The 14,338-nt window shown below is 45.4% G+C and overlaps 1 protein-coding gene across 1 annotated transcript; it reads left to right on the forward strand.

Moving 5' to 3' along the window:
- The first annotated feature begins 329 nt into the window (after positions 1-329).
- On the forward strand, positions 330-9,704 carry ISLR2 (immunoglobulin superfamily containing leucine rich repeat 2). The gene is made up of 2 exons (XM_078685065.1): positions 330-554; positions 5,445-9,704. Exon 2 carries the CDS (start codon positions 5,453-5,455, stop codon positions 7,511-7,513), a length of 2,061 nt encoding a protein of 686 aa, XP_078541191.1. The 5' UTR covers positions 330-554; positions 5,445-5,452; the 3' UTR covers positions 7,514-9,704.
- The last annotated feature ends 4,634 nt before the right edge of the window (positions 9,705-14,338 follow it).

Below are 14,338 nucleotides of genomic sequence, written 5' to 3' on the forward strand. Positions count from 1 at the left end.
CCACATTCTGGAGCGATCTCGCCTTTGTTGGTTTTTAAAAGGTTGAAAGACAAAAACCTTGATGTATTCCAGCGCGTGCTGCCGGCTTTTCAGCTATTTGCATTCAATTAGTCAACAGGGAAATTGATTCGGGGTTGAGGGGGCGCCGGGAAGCGGGCTGCTTGTTCAGAGGCACACTGATGCCATGAATATTGCATGGCACGTGTGCTGGGGTCCCTGCAGCTTTGGCACACTCCTCAACAGGCGGGGAGGGGAGCTGGGGCTTGGGAGGGGCTGCGCGATCCCGTGGCCTGCAGGAGCGCGCACAACTTAGCACCGCAGCAGCAGTAGGAGGGGAAACGACCCTCCGCATCCAGGCAGCATGAGGACTGCGCGGCCGGGGTTGGAGACCGGGGCGCCGGCATGGGCCTCTCCCTGCACAGTGTGAGGCCGCAGGTGGAGATCAGAGGACCCCCGCGAACCCCGGGGTGAGCGGAGCTGGGGTCTACGCCCCCGTGTCAGGGCGGAGCGCCACATCCAGTCCGCGTGGAAACGGTAGTGAAGGTGAACAGAAGGTAAGGAGCCGCAGGGAGCCGCGCGCCCCGGCAGCGCATCCTCCGCGCTGCGCACCGCGGACGCACCACACGTGCCGCAACCTAGCGTGGAGCTAAGAAGCGGGCGGGGGCGACAGTGGGGTATGACACCGGGACAGAAGGCTGAGCGAGGCACACATAATGTGCAGTTACATAGAACGGACCCAGGAAACACTCTGGCATGGGTAACGTAAGGACACTCTCAAACTTTATAATATTGTCTTTCTTCAAATTACAGACCGTGCTCATAAGTGTGGTGCAGAATATTGAATGCAGAATGCCTTCTTCTTTAGATGTACCTGTTTAGCCTATCTATGCATCTGTCTGTCTGTCAGTCTGCTGCAGACCAGACGTTCTTTGCACCGGGCTCCTGGGGGCTCGCTCTCACACTTTCCTGCCTTTCCTACTTGCTACTGTGAACACGTGCCCACGCGCGCGCACAGAGAGGCGCAAGAGCTGGCAATACGCCCCTGTCCTTCTGTCTGTCTGGCTACTGCACTGCCTCTGTCAGTTTGGGTGACCAGCTTGTCTATGCGCCTGCCTCTCAGCCTAATTATCTTCGTCCACCCCTCAACCTACCTACCCGTCCCTGCCCATCAATGACCACCAATGACATGTACTCCTGTCCAAACCAAACCAACCCTCTCACTCATCCATTCATCCATTCATCCATCCATTCATCCATTCATCCATTCATCCATTCATCCAATCATCCATCCACCCACCTGCCCACCAATCCATCCATCCATTCACCGACTCACCAATTCATCCATCCACCCATCCATCCATCCACTCGCCCACCCACCCATCCATCCAGTACTACATACTTCTGCAACACAATACTTAGTTTTACTTCCGGAAACAGGATCAGAAACTGGCAGTAAATCGTCAGACTGTCCCCTGCATTATTATTTACTACATGAAATTCACTATCCATGCTACATCAACCATGTTTAAATGATTAGAAATTAGGGCAGAGTCGAAGCACAGACAACGCGACTCCCACGCCTGTACCCCAAATTTGCTACTTTCTGCAGGGTTTCTGGGGTTTCCCGGAAGAAAAGACGATATGGTCTTCTGATAATATCTCCCCTCTTCCAGAGGCATGTCCACAGTGCGCATTAACACGTCTGTCCTTTATTTGTAATGCAATTTTTTACGATGTTTTACACACTTTAAGAGTGAAGTTTCATTTACATGCCATAATATGAATTTGGGCAAGCGAGAGAAAAAGAACGAGTGAACGATATAGAAGGTGGAAAGAAAGAGACAAAAGAAAAGAATGAAAGTCGGCCAATCACTTGAGTAAGAGAGCAAGACAAGACGAAACCGACCAGAGAAAGAAAGTTAATGCAACTGAAAAACAGGAATAAAGATGGTGAAGCAGCACGACACTTAAATAGACGTGTTTGACTAATCTATTGACGATAAGAAATAGAAATACAAGGGATAAATAACGTTAATTATGCAAAAATGAAAGCAATTGAAAGAGACGGGGAACAAATACAAGGAGCTGCAAAAAACAAGGTTAAAATAAAAAAGTACTTTGTAAAAAGGAAAACAAAAATATGTTGCAAGATCAGAAAAAATAGGTGTAACGGAAGACCACAATATGAATAGAAAGAGTATAAACAGGAAGAGCTGTGGGAGTGAATGATGCAAACGTGTTGGGAGAAACTGATAAAACAAAAAGAGAAAGAAGAGCAAAGCGAGTGAAATGAGTCCGTGCAGCTATAGATACTGTTAGCTTTCAGTCTCCTCTGTCAGACTCACCTTCTCTTCAATCCTTCACTTGTCTCATTTCCCCTCCCTCTTCCCTGCTTTTGTTCACTCTTTCGCCCTGCACGGCCTATGATGCTGGCCTCTCCTCATTCCTATTTTCCCTTTGTTTAAATTGTCCTCATTATTTCTCTTTGGCTCCTTTACCGATTGTCCCAGTCGTTTATACTTCATGTTCGCCCACCAGGTCTTTTCCACCATTGACTTATCTCTTTCCCACATACTTTCCTGCTCTTCTCTCTCGTTCTCCTTTGCCTCCTTGTTTTGTTGCATCTCACCTTATGTTGCGTGCACATACACACACACACACACACTCCCTATTTTGATTGTATTTTTGCTTTTTATTTCTCATTCCCTCCTTTTTTTCTCTCACACACCAGAATGCACATGGACACAGACACACACATTTAGGCATGTGCACACAGACTCAACATAAAGAGAAGAACGTGACACACCCACTGACGCATATTCACACACACACACACACACACACACACACACACACACACACACACACACACACACTCCCTATTTTGATTGTATTTTTGCTTTTCATTTCTCATTCCCTCCTTTTTTCTCACACACCAGAATACCTATGAACACAGACACACACACACACACACACATTTAGACACATGCACACAGACTCAACATAAACAGAGGAACGTGACACACCCACTGATGCATATTCACACACACACACACACACACACAGACACTGTAAACACATCTTGCATCTTTGGTTGTATTTTCTATCCTTCTTTTACACTCCAATGTTCTTTCTAACAGATCCTCGTAGACAACTACAATGACACACACTGAAAGGCCTACTAATGTGCTAAACATATGCTAAGCTAATGATAGACACCACCGTACATTTTCTATAAATGTACATGTCAACTGGAGGTTGTTGTCCCACAGAAGATAGTGTTGAAATATTCACTAAATCAGAAGATATTGTCATACAGAGATACATTTCTTAACATTTGGTTAGTGTTATCCATGGATCCACCTTCCAGGATTCAATAGAATAACATAACTCCAATGAACTAAGGATCTCAGTCAACGGGTAGCCTTGGCATGGTTTTGCCTGATCTCTTTTTTAGCAATCAATTGACCTCCAAGCATGTGAATGTGTTCTGATACTTAAAACATCCAAACACAAGGCCCTGCCCAGTCACTCATCTTTATGCAATCACCATTCCCCCAGCGAAAGTTAAACAAACCCTAAGTATCTGGCATGCAACCAGCTGGCCAGTTATAGTTAAGAATTTCAGAGAGCAGCTTCAAAACCTCGTCTAAGTCAGACAAAATATGCTACTTAAACAGGAAAAGAAACATCTGCATCTGCCTCATGACCAACATATATGACTACTTTGCTGGCAGGGAGATCATTCTTAAAGCATCATCCTATCAGATTTATGTGTCGAAATTCATATGGACTCCTCAGTATAAGTCTATATAAACAGATGCTTTTTACATAATAAATACAGGGCCACTGTAAACAGGTATTGTGTAGGCTCAGAGTTGTGTATGACATTATAAATTTGACGCATTTGTCACATTTTCAACCACTGTTGCATGGTTTGTAGAATTGAACAAAAAAGAAAATACGTTCTAAATGATCAGAAATTACTAAAACAAAACCTGGATAACATTTTGTATACATTGGTTTAATCTTGCGTAATATCTCGCATTGCTCTATATAACTGTTATGTGACTGTTTCACCTTTACACCACGTCATTTAACTGAGAATTTGTTCAGGTAAAAATCCTACTGCTAGAATACGAGAGCAACGAGAATGAACCAAATACAAGTAACTTTTGTTTGTGTAACATGATTTTGCACCTTTTTTTGTGTGAAATGCATCCAAAATGGACGAGAGGATGTATTTAATGCTAACATGTAGTGAAAAATGCTAGCTCACCATTGCAGGTAATAACACGTAAGTTTGGGGTAATTCTTTGGACACTTCGTGCAATTTCCACAAAGGAAAATATACAAATTTCACCCAGGTGTACTAAAAATGTGCCACGTGTATTGCAGTACAATGGGAGATATTTTGACTGGGCTAAATTGTAATCTTTTGGTTGTTGACTGCTATATTCCAGGAAGAATCTGGTGCTAATTAACTACTTTTGCCCAATTGATAGATAGGAAATGGCTTTTGTCTCAAGCATGAAAAAAATCCTGCCATGCCTAAATGTAATGTAAACAGAATGGAATAATGATAGCTTTTGAACACGTTTTGCATCATTATTGGGGAAAAGTTGCATTATGCCAGAAACAGCATGTTCTCAAAACAGCATTTATTTCAAGAGGCCACAAAATACAGAATGATCTCAAACATTTCACTTCTCTTCTTAAGGTCTGATGTCTTGAATCTTACAGTGCCTCCTAGTTTGACGCGTACATTTTACAAACGTAATAAAAAATACCATTGTTCAAAGCTTTTTCTTAATGGAAAGAGAGGCTTTGAGAGCCACAGGTGGGGGATAAAGAGAAAAAACAAACTAACAAACTGAAATTCAGATTTAAAAGATAGTTAGATATTTACACTAAAGTAGGCACATCTTTAATGACATGACCTTTATACATATGGGCTGGTTTTCTGCCGAGGACATTGTTATATGTTATCACAAACGAGTTTATTCTGGGACTGAGAAGGGTCAGTGTTAATAAAATGCTGTTTTTATTGCTTGGGGTAGAACAAAACCATTTCTTGGTGAAATAATTTAGGAGAAAATCTGGTGAGCGTGTTTACTTTTCTTTTTTAATATTCATTGCCATTTTACATTGCATCAGCATCCCTACCAATATCAGCCATGAACTGTGGTCAAGCAGAGCAGTAAGGAAACATAAAAAAATTTCCCTTTCCCCAAACAAATTCTATGGAGCTTGGGTTTTAGAGTCTGTGAAAACATTCCATCTGCTCCAAGAGACCCAGATCCGTGGAGTGAACTATACACATCAGTCAGTCATCCTTGTATCATCTTACCCCAAGTATTTGTTACCTCTCTGTTGATTTCCTAAATGTGTGAAAGAACGAAAGACCAATTCAGTAAAAGTTGACCAATTTCTCTTTCATGCAGGTGACAAGATGGAGCAGCTTCTTCTCTTCGTCATAGCAGCATTTCTGAGTGGAAGCCATGGCTGCCCAGAGCCTTGCGTCTGTGTCGACAAATACAACCAACAGTTCGCAGATTGTGCCTACAAGAAACTCCAAGTGGTTCCCACGGGCTTCCCATCGAACGTGACCACTCTCAGCCTCACTGCCAACAAGATCACCTCACTAAAAAAGGATTACTTTCTGGAAGTGACCCAGGTCACATCCCTGTGGCTTGCCCACAACGAGATCAGCTCAATTGCCAAGGGTACGCTGGCCACTCTACTGCACTTAAAGAACTTGGATATCAGCAACAATCAGATTGTAGACTTCCCTTGGGAAGACCTGGCCAGCCTCACCGCACTGCAGCTTCTCAAAATGAATAACAACCGCATGACCCATTTGCCAGGAGATGCACTCCAGAACCTGAAGGACCTTCGCTCCCTGCGAATCAATAGCAATAGCATTTCTACCATTGCAGAGGGGACCTTTGATGCCTTGGTTTCCATGTCTTACCTCCAAATCCACGACAATCCATTCAACTGTACCTGCAATCTCCTTTGGCTAAAGAACTGGACTGAGAACGCCCTGATATCCATCCCAGAAAAGGATTCCATTGTTTGTGCCAGTCCACCAACCCTCAAGGGCATCTCCCTAGGGAAAATACCTAACCTACAGTGTGCAGCCCCTTCCGTTCAGCTGACCTACCATCCCAACTTAGACACGACTGAGCTGTTTGATGGCCTAATGCTGCTGCTACATTGCAATGCTACTGGGAGCCCTCGACCAACCATCCAGTGGAAAATCCAGACCTCCAAGGAGGAAGCCATGGTCATTGAGCCCAACCTCGAGAAGGAGAGGAATGACATACCTGTCCAGACCAGGAGGTCAACTAAGGATCGATTCCTGGCCTATAAGAATGGGACATTGGTCATCCCTCACCTCAGCAAACGCGAGGAAGGGACGTACTCGTGCCTGGCCACCAATGAGTTAGGCAGTAACCAAAGTTCGGTAAATGTGGCAGTAGCTGGTGCTCAGAAGTATCCTGTAAACCCAAAAGAAGAGCACCTGCCTGGTAAAATCCTACCCAGTGACAAAAAACCTGGTGTGAAACCCTCCAAAATTGATTATACAAACCTGGCCATTCCTGAAGAGAAAACCAAGGACACCAGCCCCACGCAAAACATCTACACAGCGGGGGCTGATAAGGACGGTGGGGATACCGTCTTCAAACTACCACCCTTTCATAAGAAGTGCGGCCCCAGTGACTCAACCCAGTATATATCCAACCACGCCTTTAACCAAAGCGCAGAGCTGAAGCAACACACCTTTGACCTGGGCGTCATCGCCCTGGATGTTTCTGAGCGGGAAGCCAAAGTCCAGCTCACCCCGTTTTCAGTCAAGGCCGACAAGGTCCACCTGCGCATCCTCTACCTTTGCAAGGAGAGTGGCAAAGGGCACTCACTGGTCCAGTGGTCCAAGATTGAAGAAGGTGTGAACTCATACTGGTTCCAAGGCTTGATCCCAGGTACCAACTATTCAGTCTGCATGACCTATGTGGGGGAGGACTGCCAGGTCCAGGTGGTGTTCACCACGAAGAAAGAAATCCCCTCCCTCATCATCATCATTGTTGTGAGCATTTTTCTCCTGGGGCTGGCCACCATCCCCCTCCTCGGAGCCACTTGCTGCCACTTGCTCTCAAAGTACCATGGAAAGACGTACAAGCTCATTATGAAGACTCACAACCAAGACCCGATGGAAAAGCACATGGCCGCTGACTTTGACCCTAGAGCCTCTTACCTCGAATCAGAAAAGAACTATGATCCAAGTGAGGCTGGAGAGGGGGTGGTGGAGGTGGAAGAAGAAGAGGCAGGGGCAGGGGAGGGGGCAGAAGAGGGGAGCATGGTAGCCGAGTCTATCCCCGAATCCCAATCCAAGACCAACCAAGAGGAGTTTGAGGTGGGCTCTGAGTACAGCGACCGGCTGCCTCTGGGGGCCGAGGCGGTCACCATCTCACAGGAGATCAACGGTAATTACAATCAACCTGCTGGCTGACCCAAATGACTAACGCTTTGGGAAAAAAGAAACATTGTAAATGAACACCCCAATTACGGCTATTCTGTCCCCGAATGAAACAGAAGCCCAAAGTGACTAAAGCCTCTTGAATATGGTGTTTTTAACTCACTGCACAGATGTAACCCCTTTTGCTCTGAATCAACTGGCTTTTGGCCACCTACTAGGCCAAACTGGAGAGATTATGTGGCATTCATTTGTAGTGAGAATGTTTTCTTAAATGATGCCCTCCACCCCTCTTCATGCCTTGTCACTGCCGTTGACCTCAACCTGTTCGCCTATGAAGGTGGAAATTACACAATTCCTTTAATTGATGTAGAAGAGGGTTAAATTCCTTGGTGGTAAAGGATAGGCTTCGCTCCAGCAAAACCGTGAAATGGCCTTGAGTTGAGTAACCCTATCAGATATCATTAAAGCGCATACAAGCATGGATGATTTGTTTTGTAACGCTATACATAGTTCTTATAGACATCCCCTGGTGGGATTTTCAGTTGACCAACTACAAATGATCTGAATGGGATTTTGTTTTTTAGCGTCTGCAGGTCAGCTATGGAAAGAAATATCCAGTGTATTCCAGTTTTACTCGTGGACATTCTATTAGTGTCTATAGAACTGGTTTAATTTAACAATTTTTTTCAACTTTCTTACTTTCGTGTTTTCCTTCTGATCTTGTGTAGTCCAATGTCCTTCCTCTCAGCTGGTCATGGGATTCCTAGAAACAGCACCAGGCACTGACTAGAGCGTTTATTGACTACTGTATCCTCTTGTGCATATTTCAGGAGCTTCCGGCGCTGGACAGCTCCCTCTCTTCTCAGGCAAGGGCTGCTGACTCGTTACCTTCGGATATTGCAGAGGAAGGCCCAGCTTGTGTGCGTTGAGCTGGCGCCCTTATTTGGTTCGAGTGGCGTAAAGTAAAATTACATCCTCGCCCCCCACCCACCTCCCAGCCCCAGGAACTAGAATAGGGGGCTCGGAGTCTCCCATATCTCACAAATGTTTCTTGGCCTTGGGTGGAATGGGGCCCATCTTAAAGGTTTGGGGGCCCTGAAGTGTTTGCCCCGAAACTGCGCCGCTGTGGTTGCTGGGACCTATGTGACGCTCCTAGTCTGTTCTGCTCCTGCGTTTTTCCACCGCATCTTCTGCTTGAGTGACTTCTTCCAGGCGGAAGTAGCACCCTGAAAAAAGCTACGAAATTTAACGCATATAATCTGCATATTTTGAAAATATTTCTGGCCATTTTTTACGATTTTTTGTATACAGGTCATAATTACTTAAGCAGTCTGCATTTTATGTTTTCAGTTCGGACAGCAGCCGAGGTTCTGTGAATTTTGGTGCACGAAACTACAGAGTTCTGGCGCGTGTTTTTTTCGGAAATAGCCGGGTCATTCCTGGTATGCGGAAACTGCGGGGTTCTGCTGCACAATAGTTACTCGGTAGTCCGAAGTTCAGTGGGGCTAACTTTAAGTTCCTGACAGCTGGTACCTCGACTCTTAATTGATACAACACACTTGGGAAAATTCTCCCAAACGGTCTCTGTTTACCAATAAGTGACGCTAATATATTGCCCGCAACATTTCCCATGGACGAATCTGACAAAAAGCCCGTGTTATACATACCTCGAAATTCAAGCAGGTTGAGGTCAGAATAAAAGGTGCTCGCCTTTTATTCTGGTAGGAAGACGCAATGTCCTAGATTTGAAATTCCAAAAAAGACAGGAATAATTTGGATGAGGGCTTGTGGGAACGAAAATTGGGGAGGGAAAGGGGAGGGGAGCCAGAAGGCAGGACCTTTTACTTTGACAGATTATCTGTTAAATGTCGTATCCTGTGCTAGTGTATTACATATGTAGACGACGTAATGTAGCGTAGAGAAGTAAATCTGTGATCTTGAAAGTTCATGTTGGAACCTTTGCAAACCAGAGTGTTCCGTCCTTAATAGAGCAAGGTGCGTTTTGCCCTAGTTCCTTCTCTCAGCACAAAATAACAGTATTCCTATATGTAAAAAAGCACACGGAAAATAAATACATTGACGAGAAGCGGGAATCAGCTGGTCGCGAAATAAAAAGACATATTGTAGATATTGTGAAAGAAAATTAATCAATCGTTTTTTTTTAAATGATTCTGTTGTGCTGTGCTTGTGACTTCAACAATAAAAATAAAATCGTGTTTAAAAATGGGGTCGAGTGATCATTTTGAAGAAATTAAGGCGGCGCTGGTCGAGGTTAAACAACACATTTATATAAAACTGCTTACATTTTTATTATTGATTTAAAGAAATAAAAACAAACATTCCATGATTTTTTTTAATTTAGGAAAAAATGGAAATGTTTTTTTGGGTGTTTTTTTAAGTAATTCGCTTTATGTTTGAATGACATTCATGTCGGCGTAGCGGAAATAGAGAGAGAAATTTGCAAATTATTGACTCATCAGCTATTTGACCTGCTCTAAAAAAAGAACCACTTTTAACGAGGGGCAATATTAAAAGCAATTTGAAGAGGACGTCGCTGGCAATATTGGATCATTCATGTCTGAGCCCCTGTGTTAGGTCACTAAAAATGAATTAAGTTTCTGTAACCGAATCATGATGTGTCCAGGGGTCGCGGGGGCGTTACCGGGGCCGTCTCTGTACTTCATAATTCAGCCCCGAATGGTGGCCACTCAGGCGGAATTTAAGATCTTTGAAAAAACACTCTATCGCTAAAATTGACTTATTCTAACCTTTATTAATGTTGTATATTTCTCCCCAGCTAGGAGAGGGAGTCGTTGTCATGTAGTGTAAAACAGAAACCGGTAACTCCAAATTTAAAATAAACACCACAGGTGACCGTGGCGGCAGACAGGCGGCGGTAAAGGGCGAGCTTTCAGTCCCGGGCCGATGAAGAAACATCACGCGGGTGATACCCGTGCAAGGTCTGCGGTGCAAAGCATCAGAGGAACCTGTGGGGCGAGGGGAAGGCGCGGGGAGAGAGAAAGGGAGACCATCGCCTCCTCGGTAAGGGAGGTGTTTGTGTGTATTGCATGGTGACAGTGTCTGTTCGTGATGTGCGTATGTTTGTGTGTCTGCGCGTGTGCGTCTCTTTGCATGTTTGCAGTTATTGTCTTCTCTGTGTGAGCGCGTCTATTATTGTACTCAGTCAGAGTGTCTTTTTGGGTTATGTGAGTGCGCCCCTGCGTGCGTGTGTGTGTGTGTGTGTTTGCGCGCGTCTGCCTGACTGGCTTCCATTTGCCCTATGAGTGGTGTGCTTTGTGTGTATCTTGTTGGTGTGTGTTTGCATGTGCTGTTATAGTATTGTGTGCGCACGGAATGATAATTGCGAGTCCTACTACAAGGGCGGGGAGTCGCACCAGAGAACTGTGTCATAAAATGTAATGCACCGTTTAGTTAAAAAAACATTCCCTCTGTACGTGCCTGTTGGAAACCTAAAGGACAATTAGGCAGTGGCTCGGAGTCTTACTCTCACCTGCCACGCCTCATTCCAGCTCTCCACCCTCCCTCCCATGCTCCGTGCGGATCCGTGCCTACATCTCTCAGTACACCCTGGGGGCTTATTTACAAGACCCTTGCACCACCCGCACGTCATTTTTCCCATGTTAAAAATGACGCAAAAGTGGCGCATGGGACTAGTAAATAAGCTCCTGCCCCTTTCCCACCTCTTAGTCCCCGCCTCACGCTCTCTTTCTCAGTGCCTCTTTCTCTCCAAATCTCACTCTACCATTCCCCCTCTCCCGCTTTCAATTTACCAGTTCACCCATGTCTCCCAATATCTCCCTCCCTCTCTCACTTTTCCCTATTCCTTGTCTCGTCATCTCTCTCTCCTCTCTTTCTGTCTCTCTCACCTTAGCCCTGCTCTTGTCTTTTCATCTCACTCTCGCCCTTTCTCCAGCTCTCTTATCTTACCCACCCACCCTTGTCACGCAATATCTCACTCCCACTCTATCTTGAATCTTACCCACCCCATTTTCTTATTTCTCTCCCCCTCTCTCTCTCTTGCTCCCTCGCCTTGCACCTTCATCCAAGTCCCTCCATCTTTCTCACCCTCCTTCTCTCTTTCTCTCTCACCTCGTCCACCTACATTGTCTCTTCATCTCTCTCTCCCCCTTCTCTTGCTCTCTCACCCTACCCACTCACCTTGTCTCTTCATCTCTCTCTCCCCCTTCTCTTGCTCTCTCACCCTACCCACTCACCTTGTCTCTTCATCTCTCTCTCCCCCTTCTCTCTGGCTCTCTTATCTTACCCACCCACCCTTGTCACGCAATATCTCACTCCCACTGTATCTTGAATCTTACCCACCCCATTTTCTTATTTCTCTCCCCCTCTCTCTCTCTTGCTCCCTCGCCTTGCACCTTCATCCAAGTCGCTCCATCTTTCTCACCCTCCTTCTCTCTTTCTCTCTCACCTCGCCCACCTACCTTGTCTCTTCATCTCTCTCTCCCCCTTCTCTTGCTCTCTCACCCTACCCACTCACCTTGTCTCTTCATCTCGCTCGCCCCCTTCTCTTGCTCTCTCACCCTACCCACTCACCTTGTCTCTTTATCTTTCTCGCCCCCTTCTCTCTGGCTCTCTCACCTTACCCATCCATCCATGTTGCCATATCTCGCTCTCTGTCCTTAAAACCTCTCCGGGCATATTATCAAGGAGATGCGATAAGTATCGCAAATCGAGCTTAGCGCGGTTTACTTTATCGCTGGATTACATCACCGTGTTAGCGACGTCTTATCAACGTTTTGCAACAGGCGATGTAATTCCAGCGATTATCAGGAATAGCGCGTGAAATCCAGTGATGATTTCACAGCGCTAAGGAGAAGGTTGCTGATAGGGAAGTGTGGACCTAACCTGGCAATCTACCTCCCATTATCAGTATCCGTAAATCAATTTAAAAGCAGGTGTACATTCCTGTGATACCCGCGGTTATTTTTATCGCTTCGTGGGTCTGCTGCATGGCTTGTAAATATTGTGAAGCCGTGTTAGTGAGGATTCCCATGTTGTTGTGGTCAGGAACGCCTACTTTGCATGTCATTAGCGATATTGATCGCTGACATGCAAAGTCGCAAGGAAACGCACTAACACTTGTTAGCGTGTCCTTGTGAATAGGTGATAAAAAAGTCGCTGCTTTTTCGGCGCTATTTGCTGAAAAAGTGGCGATGTTTCCCTTGATAATATGCCCCCTCGTTTCTTCACATCTGTATCTCTATTTCTCCCATCTGTGTTTTCCATCTCGCTCTCTCCGTCTCACACACTCATCTGTCTTTTGTTTCTCTCTCTGCCGCCCTATCTGTCTCTTATCACCAATTGTCCATCTCTCTTATTTCTCTGTCTGCGTACACTATCTGTATGTTCTCTTCATCTTGCCATCTGTCATATTTCTCTCTCTTCCTGCCCTATCTGTCTCTTATCTTTATCTCTCCACCTGTCTCTTATTTCTCTGTCTTCCTGCCATGTCTTTCTCGGATCCTGCTTCGCCCTCCCTCTGTTGGATGTCTTTTCACCCACTGTACCTTTAGCCATATGCCCACGCCCACCTAATTTACCAAGCCTCCCTTTCATTTACTCTCTCTCTCTGTTTCATCCACCAGTCTCCCCATCTTGTTCTCTCTGTCCTTGATGGGCCTCTTTGCCTTTATTCATCCGCCTCTCTTCTTCATCACTGCCTAGTCCTGCAGCAAGTGGCAGTTCATGTCCTAGATTGGGGTGCAGGTCTTTCGCTTTTGGCTGCCCCACAACACCCTAAATTGCCTGACTAGTTTAAGAGAAATGTATACCAACATGCTTTTTTAGAGAGCCATAAAACACAGCTTTCATGGTCACAACTACAGTCATCCCTTCAGATTTAACCTGTAATGTGACATTGGTGTGACTCCTCGCCGAGATGCTGGTAGACGTGTACAAGGCTCTAAAATACGAATTAACATAGGTATGGTAGCCCGTAGCATAAAACAGCACAGTGCAACACAATACATTTCAGTTCGATATAAAGTTCTGTGTATATTTTATTTCTATGTAGAGCACTGAAATACCTACTGGTGAAGCAGCGCTACAGAGAAATACTACAAATAAATACATGTTATTGTTATAACATAGGTTACTAGGGTCGCACGGGGAGACTCGTACAAGAAGGCCACTGTCTTGGACTCTCCCGAGCGGTTCAGAACTCCTGGGAGTTCGGCTTTTCCAAACGCCGGTTGGTCTCAGTCTACCAGGAATGCTGGATAGGAAGGTGGGTGTCACAGTGTGAGCATATTTTTTTAAATCTCTCCTGCACGCAACATTTGCATCTTTTAATTTACCCTGCGTTGCGCTCATCAGGAGGAACCACCATTTTATGCCCTGTATTTCGTCATGAGGGGAAATCTATGCTGTGCTACTGATGCTACCAGACACACATTTTTAGGTCGAGCCTAGCTAATGCATAAGTAATCGCTATGCGAGATTATAGTAAGGGGAAAAGAAAAGTCTACCAACAAAGACCCTTGGAATGCGGTTTATGGCCATTGCATGTGAGGCATTCAAGCGCGAAGTTGGCATCTGGACTGCTTTCGCCAGCGCGTGCGGCCTCACTTCGTGCTCCCTCCCTTACAGCAATTAACTTTCGTTATCACACCCTATATGCTCGTTCCCTCCCACCCTTCCTTTGATGTCCGCGTGCTGTCTTTGTGCGCCTCTATCTGTCTCTTTCTTGCTCCATTCCACAGCCTCTGAATTATTCACCACTTTCCTTCTTGCTCTCGCTGCCCACTCTCACTTTATCTCTCCTTCTCTCACTACCCCCCTTTCTGTCGCTTCTTCACTCAGCCTTAGAATTATTCCATC

This window comes from Lissotriton helveticus, chromosome 3_2 (assembly GCF_964261635.1).
Source record: "Lissotriton helveticus chromosome 3_2, aLisHel1.1, whole genome shotgun sequence".
NCBI classification, from domain to species: domain Eukaryota; kingdom Metazoa; phylum Chordata; class Amphibia; order Caudata; family Salamandridae; genus Lissotriton; species Lissotriton helveticus.

Excerpts from the sequence above, each read along its gene's own strand:
- ISLR2 (XM_078685065.1), top strand. The coding sequence starts at position 5,453 with ATGGAGCAGCTTCTTCTCTTCGTCATAGCAGCATTTCTGAGTGGAAGC.